This window comes from Protomyctophum parallelum (assembly GCF_964188405.1).
Source record: "Protomyctophum parallelum genome assembly, chromosome: 3".
In the NCBI taxonomy this organism is placed as follows: domain Eukaryota; kingdom Metazoa; phylum Chordata; class Actinopteri; order Myctophiformes; family Myctophidae; genus Protomyctophum; species Protomyctophum parallelum.
Window position 1 is genome coordinate 42,635,631 of NC_139698.1, and position 15,613 is coordinate 42,651,243.

The 15,613-nt window shown below is 38.6% G+C and overlaps 1 protein-coding gene across 1 annotated transcript; it reads right to left on the minus strand.

The window, feature by feature from the left end:
• Window positions 1-14,971: 14,971 nt before the first annotated feature.
• Window positions 14,972-15,211, minus strand: LOC310855295 (cortexin-3; the record flags this gene model as incomplete). The annotated part of the gene is made up of 1 exon (XM_083760242.1): window positions 14,972-15,211. The coding sequence occupies exon 1, from the start codon at window positions 15,206-15,208 to the stop codon at window positions 14,972-14,974; it is 237 nt and encodes a 78-aa protein (XP_083616368.1). The 5' UTR covers window positions 15,209-15,211.
• Between the last annotated feature and the right edge of the window lie 402 nt (window positions 15,212-15,613).

A 15,613-nucleotide genomic window follows, 5' to 3' on the forward strand; every position in this document is an offset into this window, starting at 1 on the left:
AGCACCTTGATGTCATGACATGGGACTTGAACCTGCCAACTGCCTGTAGCAGAGGCAACAGGTCAAGCGCTCCACACCATTACGCCAAGGCACCTTTGGGCATTCAGCAGATGGCTCCTGGTGCTTTTGAGTTTAAATTTTTCATTCAAGCCTTGAAAAGTTCAAATTACTGCAGCATTGAGCTGTAGGAGGAACAGGACTTGAACATGGAATGTCTGTACTGAAAGCCTGATGATTAGACCATTGCACCATCAGTCAGACACTCTCAGGCAAAGTCTCCTGGTCATTTTGAAGTGATCTTTTGTTCGTTAGCCTTCAGTTAGTAAAGTTTAAATAACACAGAATCATATTAATCAGATGTTTCTTAGCGCTGTTGAGGTCTTCTTTTATATGATAGTGTAACAGCCGGGAATCGAACCCTGGTCTCCCACGTGGAAAGCCAACATCTTAACCACTACGACAATTAGAGTTTTGAGGTAATCAGGCTGAGGCTGTGAGCCACTGCTAGAATAGCAGTAAATGAAGCTCAATAACTAGCATTAAACTTTAGGAAGAGTGGGATTTGAAAATGAACTCTCTGTGCGGAATAACCCCTACTACACCATCACTCAGTAACATCTGCCTCTTTGTACTGTTGAAGCGATCTTTTGTATGTTAGCCTTCAGATAGTAAAGTTGAAAGAATCAAGAGTTGAACATAGAATCACGTTCATCAGAGTGTAACACCCAGGAATCGAACACAGGTCACCTGCACTGAAGGACAACATCTTAACCACTAAGCCAAAGCAACTGCCTATGGCTCAGGGGAGATATGAGACTTTTGAGGTCATCAGGCTGAGGCTGTGAGCCACTGCTATACAATAAAAAAAATCAAAAAACGATGGGCTATAACCCATGTTTTTTTTTTTTTTTTCATTTTTTTCAAATCCTCAAAAATGATGAAAAACGGCATGCTATAGTATGCCATACGGTATGGGCTATAGCCCATGTTCAAAAATGAAGAAAAACAAGGTTAATTCTTTTTTTTTCAAAATTTCAAAAAACGATGGGCTATAACCCATGTTTTTTTTTTTTTCATTTTTTTCAAATCCTCAAAAATTATGAAAAACGGCGTGCTATAGTATGCCGTACGATATGGGCTATAGCCCATGTTCAAAAATGATGAAAAACAAGGTTATTTTTTTTTTTCAAAATTTCAAAGAACGATGGGCTATAACCCATGTTTTTTTTGTTTTTTTTTTTTTTCAAATCCTCAAAAATGATGAAAAACGGCGTGCTATAGTATGCCGTATGGTATGGGCTATAGCCCATGTTCAAAAATGATGAAAAACGAGTTCATTTTTTTTTCTCCAAAATTTCAAAAAACGATGGGCTATAACCCATGTTTTTTTTTTTTTCATTTTTTTCAAATCCTCAAAAATTATGAAAAACGGCGTGCTATAGTATGCCGTACGATATGGGCTATAGCCCATGTTCAAAAATGATGAAAAACGAGTTCATTTTTTTTTCTCCAAAATTTCAAAAAACGATGGGCTATAACCCATGTTTTTTTTTTTTTCATTTTTTTCAAATCCTCAAAAATGATGAAAAACGGCGTGCTATAGTATGCCGTATGGTATGGGCTATAGCCCATGTTCAAAAATGATGAAAAACGAGTTCATTTTTTTTTCCCAAAATTTCAAAAAACGATGGGCTATAACCCATGTTTTTTTTTTTTTCATTTTTTTCAAATCCTCAAAAATGATGAAAAACGGCGTGCTATAGTATGCCATACGGTATGGGCTATAGCCCATGTTCAAAAATGATGAAAAACGAGGTTATTTTTTTTTTCAAAATTTCAAAAAACGATGGGCTATAACCCATGTCTTTTTTTTTTTTTTTTTTTCAAATCCTCAAAAATTATGAAAAACGGCGTGCTATAGTATGCCGTACGATATGGGCTATAGCCCATGTTCAAAAATGATGAAAAACAAGGTTATTTTTTTTTTCCAAAATTTCAAAAAACGATGGGCTATAACCCATGTTTTTTCTTTTTTTCATATCCTCAAAACAGACGTCTAAAACACGTCTATTTTTAGACTTGTTTTAGACGTTTATAAACAGAACTGTCCATCTAAATTCTAAACGGATGGTTAAATATAAGTTCCCGATTGTACCTCACATGCCAGTGTGGCACCGTAGATAAACCTGGGGTTTATAAGCAGAACATTCCGGGTTCAATTCTCCTGAAGAACATTTTCACTGTCCATCTAAATTCTAAACGGCTGGTTAAATATAAGTTCCCGATTGTACCTTACATGCCGATGTGGCTCAAAAGATAAATCTGAGGTTCATAATCCAAAGGTTACTGGTTCAAAACTAATACTCAACCAATGCTGCAGTAATTTGAACTTTTCAAGGCTAGAATAATAAATTAAAACTCATAAGCACCAGGAGACATCTGCTGATTGCCCCAAGGTGCCTTAGCTCAATGGTGTGGTGTGCTTGATCGGTAGCCTCTGCTACCACCTGCCTGCAGGTTCAAGTCCCATGCAAGGTACTAGTGAGGACCATCGGGAGACGGTGCTCTCTCCCCCTGTTTCCTGAAAAGTAGCAGTTGGGGGTTATGTTTGAAAGAACCCTGTCCACCTAAAATTTTACAGATAAGAATTAGGTCAAACGTTTAAAAATAAAATAGCAATTTGGCCCATCATCTGACAGAAAGAATAGTCTGTGTATTTGCATACTGGGCCAAAACTTGGTTGGAAAGTCCCTCTTTTATGTCTGGCTTCCAGGCCAGTTGGAAAAGGGCAAACTGAGAGGTGGTAAGAGTATGTTAAATTGGACATTTTCATGGTAAAAGGATAGCTGGACAGGGTTCTTTCAGACATAAGCCCCAACCGTTACATCTCAGGAAACAGGGGGAGAGAGCACCCTCTCCCGATGGTCCTCCAGCACCTTGATGTCATGACATGGGACTTGAACCTGCCAACTGCCTGTAGCAGAGGCAACGGGTCAAGCGCTCCACACCATTACGCCAAGGCACCTTTGGGCATTCAGCAGATGGCTCCTGGTGCTTTTGAGTTTTAATTTTTCATTCAAGCCTTGAAAAGTTCAAATTACTGCAGCATTGAGCTGTAGGAGGAACAGGACTTGAACATGGAATGTCTGTACTGAAAGCCTGATGATTAGACCATTGCACCATCAGTCAGACACTCTCAGGCAAAGTCTCCTGGTCATTTTGAAGTGATCTTTTGTTCGTTAGCCTTCAGTTAGTAAAGTTTAAATAACACAGAATCATATTAATCAGATGTTTCTTAGCGCTGTTGAGGTCTTCTTTTATATGATAGTGTAACAGCCGGGAATCGAACCCTGGTCTCCCACGTGGAAAGCCAACATCTTAACCACTACGACAATTAGAGTTTTGAGGTAATCAGGCTGAGGCTGTGAGCCACTGCTAGAATAGCAGTAAATGAAGCTCAATAACTAGCATTAAACTTTAGGAAGAGTGGGATTTGAAAATTAACTCTCTGTGCGGAATAACCCCTACTACACCATCACTCAGTAACATCTGCCTCTTTGTACTGTTGAAGCGATCTTTTGTATGTTAGCCTTCAGATAGTAAAGTTGAAAGAATCAAGAGTTGAACATAGAATCACGTTCATCAGAGTGTAACACCCAGGAATCGAACACAGGTCACCTGCACTGAAGGACAACATCTTAACCACTAAGCCAAAGCAACTGCCTATGGCTCAGGGGAGATATGAGACTTTTGAGGTCATCAGGCTGAGGCTGTGAGCCACTGCTATACAATAAAAAAAATCAAAAAACGATGGGCTATAACCCATGTTTTTTTTTTTTTTCCATATCCTCAAAACAGACGTCTAAAACACGTCTATTTTTAGACTTGTTTTAGACGTTTATAAACAGAACTGTCCATCTAAATTCTAAACGGATGGTTAAATATAAGTTCCCGATTGTACCTCACATGCCAGTGTGGCACCGTAGATAAACCTGGGGTTTATAAGCAGAACATTCCGGGTTCAATTCTCCTGAAGAACATTTTCACTGTCCATCTAAATTCTAAACGGCTGGTTAAATATAAGTTCCCGATTGTACCTTACATGCTGATGTGGCTCAAAAGATAAATCTGAGGTTCATAATCCAAAGGTTACTGGTTCAAAACTAATACTCAACCAATGCTGCAGTAATTTGAACTTTTCAAGGCTAGAATAATAAATTAAAACTCATAAGCACCAGGAGACATCTGCTGATTGCCCCAAGGTGCCTTAGCTCAATGGTGTGGTGTGCTTGATCGGTAGCCTCTGCTACCACCTGCCTGCAGGTTCAAGTCCCATGCAAGGTACTAGTGAGGACCATCGGGAGACGGTGCTCTCTCCCCCTGTTTCCTGAAAAGTAGCAGTTGGGGGTTATGTTTGAAAGAACCCTGTCCACCTAAAATTTTACAGATAAGAATTAGGTCAAACGTTTAAAAATAAAATAGCAATTTGGCCCATCATCTGACAGAAAGAATAGTCTGTGTATTTGCATACTGGGCCAAAACTTTGTTGGAAAGTCCCTCTTTTATGTCTGGCTTCCAGGCCAGTTGGAAAAGGGCAAACTGAGAGGTGGTAAGAGTATGTTAAATTGGACATTTTCATGGTAAAAGGATAGCTGGACAGGGTTCTTTCAGACATAAGCCCCAACCGTTACATCTCAGGAAACAGGGGGAGAGAGCACCCTCTCCCGATGGTCCTCCAGCACCTTGATGTCATGACATGGGACTTGAACCTGCCAACTGCCTGTAGCAGAGGCAACGGGTCAAGCGCTCCACACCATTACGCCAAGGCACCTTTGGGCATTCAGCAGATGTCTCCTGATGCTTTTGAGTTTTAATTTTTCATTCAAGCCTTGAAAAGTTCAAATTACTGCAGCATTGAGCTGTAGGAGGAACAGGACTTGAACATGGAATGTCTGTACTGAAAGCCTGATGATTAGACCATTGCACCATCAGTCAGACACTCTCAGGCAAAGTCTCCTGGTCATTTTGAAGTGATCTTTTGTTCGTTAGCCTTCAGTTAGTAAAGTTTAAATAACACAGAATCATATTAATCAGATGTTTCTTAGCGCTGTTGAGGTCTTCTTTTATATGATAGTGTAACAGCCGGGAATCGAACCCTGGTCTCCCACGTGGAAAGCCAACATCTTAACCACTACGACAATTAGAGTTTTGAGGTAATCAGGCTGAGGCTGTGAGCCACTGCTAGAATAGCAGTAAATGAAGCTCAATAACTAGCATTAAACTTTAGGAAGAGTGGGATTTGAAAATGAACTCTCTGTGCGGAATAACCCCTACTACACCATCACTCAGTAACATCTGCCTCTTTGTACTGTTGAAGCGATCTTTTGTATGTTAGCCTTCAGATAGTAAAGTTGAAAGAATCAAGAGTTGAACATAGAATCACGTTCATCAGAGTGTAACACCCAGGAATCGAACACAGGTCACCTGCACTGAAGGACAACATCTTAACCACTAAGCCAAAGCAACTGCCTATGGCTCAGGGGAGATATGAGACTTTTGAGGTCATCAGGCTGAGGCTGTGAGCCACTGCTATACAATAAAAAAAATCAAAAAACGATGGGCTATAACCCATGTTTTGTTTTTTTTTTCATTTTTTTCAAATCCTCAAAAATGATGAAAAACGGCGTGCTATAGTATGCCATACGGTATGGGCTATAGCCCATGTTCAAAAATGAAGAAAAACAAGGTTAATTCTTTTTTTTTCAAAATTTCAAAAAACGATGGGCTATAACCCATGTTTTTTTTTTTTTCATTTTTTTCAAATCCTCAAAAATTATGAAAAACGGCGTGCTATAGTATGCCGTACGATATGGGCTATAGCCCATGTTCAAAAATGATGAAAAACAAGGTTATTTTTTTTTTTCAAAATTTCAAAAAACGATGGGCTATAACCCATGTTTTTTTTTTTTTCATTTTTTTCAAATCCTCAAAAATGATGAAAAACGGCGTGCTATAGTATGCCGTATGGTATGGGCTATAGCCCATGTTCAAAAATGATGAAAAACGAGTTCATTTTTTTTTCCAAAATTTCAAAAAACGATGGGCTATAACCCATGTTTTTTTTTTTTTCATTTTTTTCAAATCCTCAAAAATGATGAAAAACGGCGTGCTATAGTATGCCATACGGTATGGGCTATAGCCCATGTTCAAAAATGATGAAAAACGAGGTTATTTTTTTTTCCAAAATTTCAAAAAACGATGGGCTATAACCCATGTTTTTTTTTTTTTTTTTTTTTCAAATCCTCAAAAATTATGAAAAACGGCGTGCTATAGTATGCCGTACGATATGGGCTATAGCCCATGTTCAAAAATGATGAAAAACAAGGTTATTTTTTTTTTCCAAAATTTCAAAAAACGATGGGCTATAACCCATGTTTTTTCTTTTTTTCATATCCTCAAAACAGACGTCTAAAACACGTCTATTTTTAGACTTGTTTTAGACGTTTATAAACAGAACTGTCCATCTAAATTCTAAACGGATGGTTAAATATAAGTTCCCGATTGTACCTCACATGCCAGTGTGGCACCGTAGATAAACCTGGGGTTTATAAGCAGAACATTCCGGGTTCAATTCTCCTGAAGAACATTTTCACTGTCCATCTAAATTCTAAACGGCTGGTTAAATATAAGTTCCCGATTGTACCTTACATGCCGATGTGGCTCAAAAGATAAATCTGAGGTTCATAATCCAAAGGTTACTGGTTCAAAACTAATACTCAACCAATGCTGCAGTAATTTGAACTTTTCAAGGCTAGAATAATAAATTAAAACTCATAAGCACCAGGAGACATCTGCTGATTGCCCCAAGGTGCCTTAGCTCAATGGTGTGGTGTGCTTGATCGGTAGCCTCTGCTACCACCTGCCTGCAGGTTCAAGTCCCATGCAAGGTACTAGTGAGGACCATCGGGAGACGGTGCTCTCTCCCCCTGTTTCCTGAAAAGTAGCAGTTGGGGGTTATGTTTGAAAGAACCCTGTCCACCTAAAATTTTACAGATAAGAATTAGGTCAAACGTTTAAAAATAAAATAGCAATTTGGCCCATCATCTGACAGAAAGAATAGTCTGTGTATTTGCATACTGGGCCAAAACTTGGTTGGAAAGTCCCTCTTTTATGTCTGGCTTCCAGGCCAGTTGGAAAAGGGCAAACTGAGAGGTGGTAAGAGTATGTTAAATTGGACATTTTCATGGTAAAAGGATAGCTGGACAGGGTTCTTTCAGACATAAGCCCCAACCGTTACATCTCAGGAAACAGGGGGAGAGAGCACCCTCTCCCGATGGTCCTCCAGCACCTTGATGTCATGACATGGGACTTGAACCTGCCAACTGCCTGTAGCAGAGGCAACGGGTCAAGCGCTCCACACCATTACGCCAAGGCACCTTTGGGCATTCAGCAGATGGCTCCTGGTGCTTTTGAGTTTTAATTTTTCATTCAAGCCTTGAAAAGTTCAAATTACTGCAGCATTGAGCTGTAGGAGGAACAGGACTTGAACATGGAATGTCTGTACTGAAAGCCTGATGATTAGACCATTGCACCATCAGTCAGACACTCTCAGGCAAAGTCTCCTGGTCATTTTGAAGTGATCTTTTGTTCGTTAGCCTTCAGTTAGTAAAGTTTAAATAACACAGAATCATATTAATCAGATGTTTCTTAGCACTGTTGAGGTCTTCTTTTATATGATAGTGTAACAGCCGGGAATCGAACCCTGGTCTCCCACGTGGAAAGCCAACATCTTAACCACTACGACAATTAGAGTTTTGAGGTAATCAGGCTGAGGCTGTGAGCCACTGCTAGAATAGCAGTAAATGAAGCTCAATAACTAGCATTAAACTTTAGGAAGAGTGGGATTTGAAAATTAACTCTCTGTGCGGAATAACCCCTACTACACCATCACTCAGTAACATCTGCCTCTTTGTACTGTTGAAGCGATCTTTTGTATGTTAGCCTTCAGATAGTAAAGTTGAAAGAATCAAGAGTTGAACATAGAATCACGTTCATCAGAGTGTAACACCCAGGAATCGAACACAGGTCACCTGCACTGAAGGACAACATCTTAACCACTAAGCCAAAGCAACTGCCTATGGCTCAGGGGAGATATGAGACTTTTGAGGTCATCAGGCTGAGGCTGTGAGCCACTGCTATACAATAAAAAAAATCAAAAAACGATGGGCTATAACCCATGTTTTGTTTTTTTTTTCATTTTTTTCAAATCCTCAAAAATGATGAAAAACGGCGTGCTATAGTATGCCATACGGTATGGGCTATAGCCCATGTTCAAAAATGAAGAAAAACAAGGTTAATTCTTTTTTTTTCAAAATTTCAAAAAACGATGGGCTATAACCCATGTTTTTTTTTTTTTTTTTTTTTTTCAAATCCTCAAAAATGATGAAAAACGGCGTGCTATAGTATGCCGTATGGTATGGGCTATAGCCCATGTTCAAAAATGATGAAAAACGAGTTCATTTTTTTTTCTCCAAAATTTCAAAAAACGATGGGCTATAACCCATGTTTTTTTTTTTTTCATTTTTTTCAAATCCTCAAAAATTATGAAAAACGGCGTGCTATAGTATGCCGTACGATATGGGCTATAGCCCATGTTCAAAAATGATGAAAAACGAGTTCATTTTTTTTTCTCCAAAATTTCAAAAAACGATGGGCTATATTTTTTTTTTCATTTTTTTCAAATCCTCAAAAATGATGAAAAACGGCGTGCTATAGTATGCCGTATGGTATGGGCTATAGCCCATGTTCAAAAATGATGAAAAACGAGTTCATTTTTTTTTCTCCAAAATTTCAAAAAACGATGGGCTATAACCCATGTTTTTTTTTTTTTCATTTTTTTCAAATCCTCAAAAATGATGAAAAACGGCGTGCTATAGTATGCCATACGGTATGGGCTATAGCCCATGTTCAAAAATGATGAAAAACGAGGTTATTTTTTTTTTCAAAATTTCAAAAAACGATGGGCTATAACCCATGTTTTTTTTTTTTTCTTTTTTTTCAAATCCTCAAAAATTATGAAAAACGGCGTGCTATAGTATGCCGTACGATATGGGCTATAGCCCATGTTCAAAAATGATGAAAAACAAGGTTATTTTTTTTTTCCAAAATTTCAAAAAACGATGGGCTATAACCCATGTTTTTTTTTTTTTTCATATCCTCAAAACAGACGTCTAAAACACGTCTATTTTTAGACTTGTTTTAGACGTTTATAAACAGAACTGTCCATCTAAATTCTAAACGGATGGTTAAATATAAGTTCCCGATTGTACCTCACATGCCAGTGTGGCACCGTAGATAAACCTGGGGTTTATAAGCAGAACATTCCGGGTTCAATTCTCCTGAAGAACATTTTCACTGTCCATCTAAATTCTAAACGGCTGGTTAAATATAAGTTCCCGATTGTACCTTACATGCCGATGTGGCTCAAAAGATAAATCTGAGGTTCATAATCCAAAGGTTACTGGTTCAAAACTAATACTCAACCAATGCTGCAGTAATTTGAACTTTTCAAGGCTAGAATAATAAATTAAAACTCATAAGCACCAGGAGACATCTGCTGATTGCCCCAAGGTGCCTTAGCTCAATGGTGTGGTGTGCTTGATCGGTAGCCTCTGCTACCACCTGCCTGCAGGTTCAAGTCCCATGCAAGGTACTAGTGAGGACCATCGGGAGACGGTGCTCTCTCCCCCTGTTTCCTGAAAAGTAGCAGTTGGGGGTTATGTTTGAAAGAACCCTGTCCACCTAAAATTTTACAGATAAGAATTAGGTCAAACGTTTAAAAATAAAATAGCAATTTGGCCCATCATCTGACAGAAAGAATAGTCTGTGTATTTGCATACTGGGCCAAAACTTGGTTGGAAAGTCCCTCTTTTATGTCTGGCTTCCAGGCCAGTTGGAAAAGGGCAAACTGAGAGGTGGTAAGAGTATGTTAAATTGGACATTTTCATGGTAAAAGGATAGCTGGACAGGGTTCTTTCAGACATAAGCCCCAACCGTTACATCTCAGGAAACAGGGGGAGAGAGCACCCTCTCCCGATGGTCCTCCAGCACCTTGATGTCATGACATGGGACTTGAACCTGCCAACTGCCTGTAGCAGAGGCAACGGGTCAAGCGCTCCACACCATTACGCCAAGGCACCTTTGGGCATTCAGCAGATGTCTCCTGGTGCTTTTGAGTTTTAATTTTTCATTCAAGCCTTGAAAAGTTCAAATTACTGCAGCATTGAGCTGTAGGAGGAACAGGACTTGAACATGGAATGTCTGTACTGAAAGCCTGATGATTAGACCATTGCACCATCAGTCAGACACTCTCAGGCAAAGTCTCCTGGTCATTTTGAAGTGATCTTTTGTTCGTTAGCCTTCAGTTAGTAAAGTTTAAATAACACAGAATCATATTAATCAGATGTTTCTTAGCGCTGTTGAGGTCTTCTTTTATATGATAGTGTAACAGCCGGGAATCGAACCCTGGTCTCCCACGTGGAAAGCCAACATCTTAACCACTACGACAATTAGAGTTTTGAGGTAATCAGGCTGAGGCTGTGAGCCACTGCTATACAATAAAAAAAATCAAAAAACGATGGGCTATAACCCATGTTTTTTTTTTTTTTTCATTTTTTTCAAATCCTCAAAAATGATGAAAAACGGCGTGCTATAGTATGCCATACGTTATGGGCTATAGCCCATGTTCAAAAATGAAGAAAAACAAGGTTAATTCTTTTTTTTTCAAAATTTCAAAAAACGATGGGCTATAACCCATGTTTTTTTTGTTTTGTTTTTTTCAAATCCTCAAAAATTATGAAAAACGGCGTGCTATAGTATGCCGTACGATATGGGCTATAGCCCATGTTAAAAAATGATGAAAAACAAGGTTATTTTTTTTTTTCAAAATTTCAAAAAACGATGGGCTATAACCCATGTTTTTTTTTTGTTTTTTTTTTTTTCAAATCCTCAAAAATGATGAAAAACGGCGTGCTATAGTATGCCGTACGGTATGGGCTATAGCCCATGTTCAAAAATGATGAAAAACGAGGTTATTTTTTTTTTCAAAATTTCAAAAAACGATGGGCTATAACCCATGTTTTTTTTTTTTTTTTTTTTTTTCATATCCTCAAAAACGATGAAAAACGGCGTGCTATAGTATGCCGTATGGTATGGGCTATAGCCCATGTTCAAAAATGTAAAACTAGTTCATTTTTTTTTTTCAAAATTTCAAAAAACGATGGGCTATAACCCATGTGTTTTTTTTTTTTTAATTTTTTTCAAATCCTCAAAAATGATGAAAAACGGCGTGCTATAGTATGCCGTACGGTATGGGCTATAGCCCATGTTCAAAAATGATGAAAAACGAGGTTATTTTTTTTTTCAAAATTTCAAAAAACGATGGGCTATAACCCATGTTTTTTTTTTTTTTTTTTTTTTTCATATCCTCAAAAACGATGAAAAACGGCGTGCTATAGTATGCCGTATGGTATGGGCTATAGCCCATGTTCAAAAATGTAAAACTAGTTCATTTTTTTTTTTCAAAATTTCAAAAAACGATGGGCTATAACCCATGTTTTTTTTTTTTTTTTTTTTTTTAAATCCTCAAAAATGATGAAAAACGGCGTGCTATAGTATGCCATACGGTATGGGCTATAGCCCATGTTCAAAAATGATGAAAAACAAGGTTATTTTTTTTTTTCAAAATTTCAAAAAACGATGGGCTATAACCCATGTTTTTTTTTTGTTTTGTTTTTTTCAAATCCTCAAAAATGATGAAAAACGGCGTGCTATAGTATGCCGTACGGTATGGGCTATAGCCCATGTTCAAAAATGATGAAAAACGAGTTTTTTTTTTTTTTTTCAAAGTTTCAAAAAACGATGGGCTATAACCCATGTTTTTTATTTTTATTTTTATTTTTAGAAATATAGTGCTTTCAAATTTGAGACTTTATAATGGGGCTCAATGGCAGATTTTGGCACGTAAAAAAATCACTTTCACCTAGAAACTCCATTCACAATATTTATTATTCAGCTTACTGTGGAGACACATGCTGGAACTTGACGATGAGGGTTCTTTCAGACATAATCCCCAACCTTTACTTCTCAGGAAACAGGGGGAGAGAGCATCGTCTCCCGATGGTCCTCCAGCACCTTGATGACATGGGACTTGAACCTGCCAACTGTCTGTAGCAGAGGCAACCGATCAAGCGCACCACACCATTGATCCAAGGCACCTTTGGGCATTCAGCAGATGTCTCCTGGTGCTTTTGAGTTTTTATTTTTTATTCAAGCCTTGAAAAGTTCAAATTACTGCAGCATTGAGCTGTAGGAGGAATGGAACTTGAACATGGAATGTCTGTACTGAAAGCTTGTTCATTAGACCACTGCGCCATCAGTCAGACACTCTCAGCCAAAGTCTCCTGGTAATTTTGAAGTGATCTTTTGTTTGTTAGCCTTCAGTTGTAAAGTTAAAATAACACAGAATCATATTAATCAGATGTTTCTTAGCACTGTTGAGGTCTTCTTTTGTATGTTACTGTAAAAGCCGGGAATCGAACCCTGGTCTCCCACGTGGAAAGCCTACATCTTAACCACTACGACAATTAGAGTTTTGAGGTTGTCGGGCTGAGGCTGTGAGCCACTGCTTTACAATAGCCTTCAGTTAATACACCTCTACATGTTCAAATCCCTGTTCTCCTATAGCTTAATGCTGAAGTGTTTCAACTTTACTAACGATGTATTAAGTTATGTATTTTATTTTTGTATCAATGTTGTTACTCAAAGGGAACAGCAGACTGCATTGTGGCAGGTAGCAAGTAGATCAGTGACTTAGCACACTGGCTGCATGATCTGGAGGTTGTGGGCTCAAACCCTACTCAAATCTTTACTTGCCAAAATCTGCCATTGACTCCCATTCTGAATGTCTCAAATTTGAATGCACTATATTTCTAAAACTATTAAACATTTCAAAGATTCCTTTTCAGGCAAACATGCCCACCGTAAGATGAACCTAAATAGGTTTGAATGGGGTTTCTAGGTGTAAGTATGTAGGACTAGTAGCAAAAAAGGCAAAGGTCTGTGATCATTTTTTATTACAAAAGAATGTGACTACAGGCAAACAAAACAGATTCAATAAAAGGCTCAAATATAGACAGGAAATAGCTGCTTAAGCAAACGACCAACAGCTACCACATTATAATTAAAGCACTCCACCACTATCATGCATGTAGAGGGGACCTTGCAAGAAGAACATGCGAAAACACGTCACCTTTAGCACAACATCGCAACATTTGCGACAGGTATAGGAAAAAGGCCACAGCAGATCACAAGAACATCACATGTCAAAGTGTTGAAGCTCACTTCAGGTTCCAAATGGAACGGACAGGGTTCACATCATAATCAAACAGGTTGTACTGTATGCCATCTTCACGAAGTGTAAAGACACCTTCTGTTCAGTGATTGTTTATTTTTTTCTCTCTCAGCTACCTAACTATACTGTAAACAATCTACACTATAAGGCGCATAGTTGAAACGTCCAAAGAAACTGCCACAACATTAGTTCATAAAGGGATATGTGAAAATGCATTGTGGTTATCTTCATCATCACCACCATCATCATTTTGTGCAGATCTGGCATACCAACTGCCAATATACCGTCTGCGGGCAGTAATACGCTGTTTTATCATCTTGAATGGGCACTACACAGTACTACACTTTAGACAGAAATATGAACCCCTTTTCTCTTGTTAAAACATTTAGATTTTCATAATTAGGCACACGGTACAGCACAGTAAACATTTGGTTGTTGACATCTATGACGAAAGGCCCACAGCCATAAGGAATGACTGAAAGGACCATAATGTTTTGATTGTAGACGTGATACATAGTTAGCTAACGTACTGCTGGCCATGAAAAGCATGTGTCCATCTAAACACTTTCCGAAACATTAAAGGGAGAGCTTTTCGCTAGCTATACATTTGAATGAGTTTCAAATATTTTTTTATTAAGGCTTAAGGCATTTAGTTACTCATCATCTGAGTCACATACCTCAATAAACCCACAGTATCATCAAACAAACCCTGGTGCCTGCTCACAAATGAAGACAACGTATTCACTGACAAAGACATTAATGTTAGGTTCTCCCATTTTCTGTACTAATTGTTTTTAACACTGATTGTCAATGTGTTGTCAGTAAAAACAATAAACATGATATGATAGAAATACTGTTGTCCAAATGCTGTAGAAATGTGAGGTGTCATAATGGTGTTGGAAACGAGGTAGTCCACAATAGTGTCAGATGAAGTCATGGATTGATGAAGTCATGGGTGAACCACATGTGTAGGGGTGCAACAATTAATCGAACTAATTGATTTAATAGATTAGATAAGATTATAAAAAATAATCGATTTCCAAAAATAGCAAAAACAGCAGATCTACAGGCTCACAATGACTTGCGATGCGACACGTTGTGAACTTGTAGATCATCTATTTCCGTTGTTTGTGCGTTACACCTTTGTACGACAAAGTATAAAATAGGGCTTAAGTGCTTAATGAGACTAATCTGTTTAGTCAATTATAAAAAGTCCATTATAACTTTTTGTGTAGATATGTTGATATGTAAAAACATAAAAAAATATTAAAAACACACTTCTCGATTATTCGATCAATTGAAAAAGGAATCGATAATTATCGATAGTTGCAGCTCTACACATGTTTTCTACATAATAATCCACTCGGATTCCATTTGTTGTTCTAGTTGAGAATGCAATGATCTGTCAGTGATTTTGGCAGGGAATAGCTATATCTTGGTGCCACGATAACCAATGATGATCCATGACAGCCCAATACGAGCCTGGTGATTTGGCAGTCATTTCGTTTTCTGTGGTGAACTAAACATAAGATCACATCATTATCATCATCATCATCATCATCAGACAATGCGGTAGTCGAAGGTGTCCTTTTCCGTATGGTCTGTCCAATTGGAGGAGGGCATACTGCGGTAGGGGTCCAGCAGGATGCGGAAGCAGCGCACAATCAGGAGGGCCAGGAAGATGAAGAGGAGCAGCACAAAGACGAAGGCAGCCTTCTGTTCCAGGGTCAGGTAGGATGGCACATGATGGCCGCCGCCCGAGGAGGACAGTGTGCTGCTGAACAAGCCCTCGGCCATCCTGGGCACATGCACATCCATGTTGGATCTTCGTGGCTCCAGGTCTTTGTCAGTTGCTTCAAAGATGTGATGTAATGTGGATATATTGGGCAGACCTGTGTAACAATCAGAACACATGGATTTGAGATCAATGTCTTAAGGTATTTTATACTTGATAGACAACTATTACAATAGACTAGTGTTTCTCAACGGGGGTGGTACAGCCCCTCAGGGGCATACAGAGACGTTCTGGGGCTTGACATTATTGACCATGATACTGACCATGATGTATACTGACCATGATATACATGCATCCTGTGACAGGACCTGACATCCCTGTGACAGGGCTGGTAACATGATAACATGGTAATTGACAGGGTCTGTGACAGGGCTGGTAACAATGTAACATATAAATAGGCTATATCT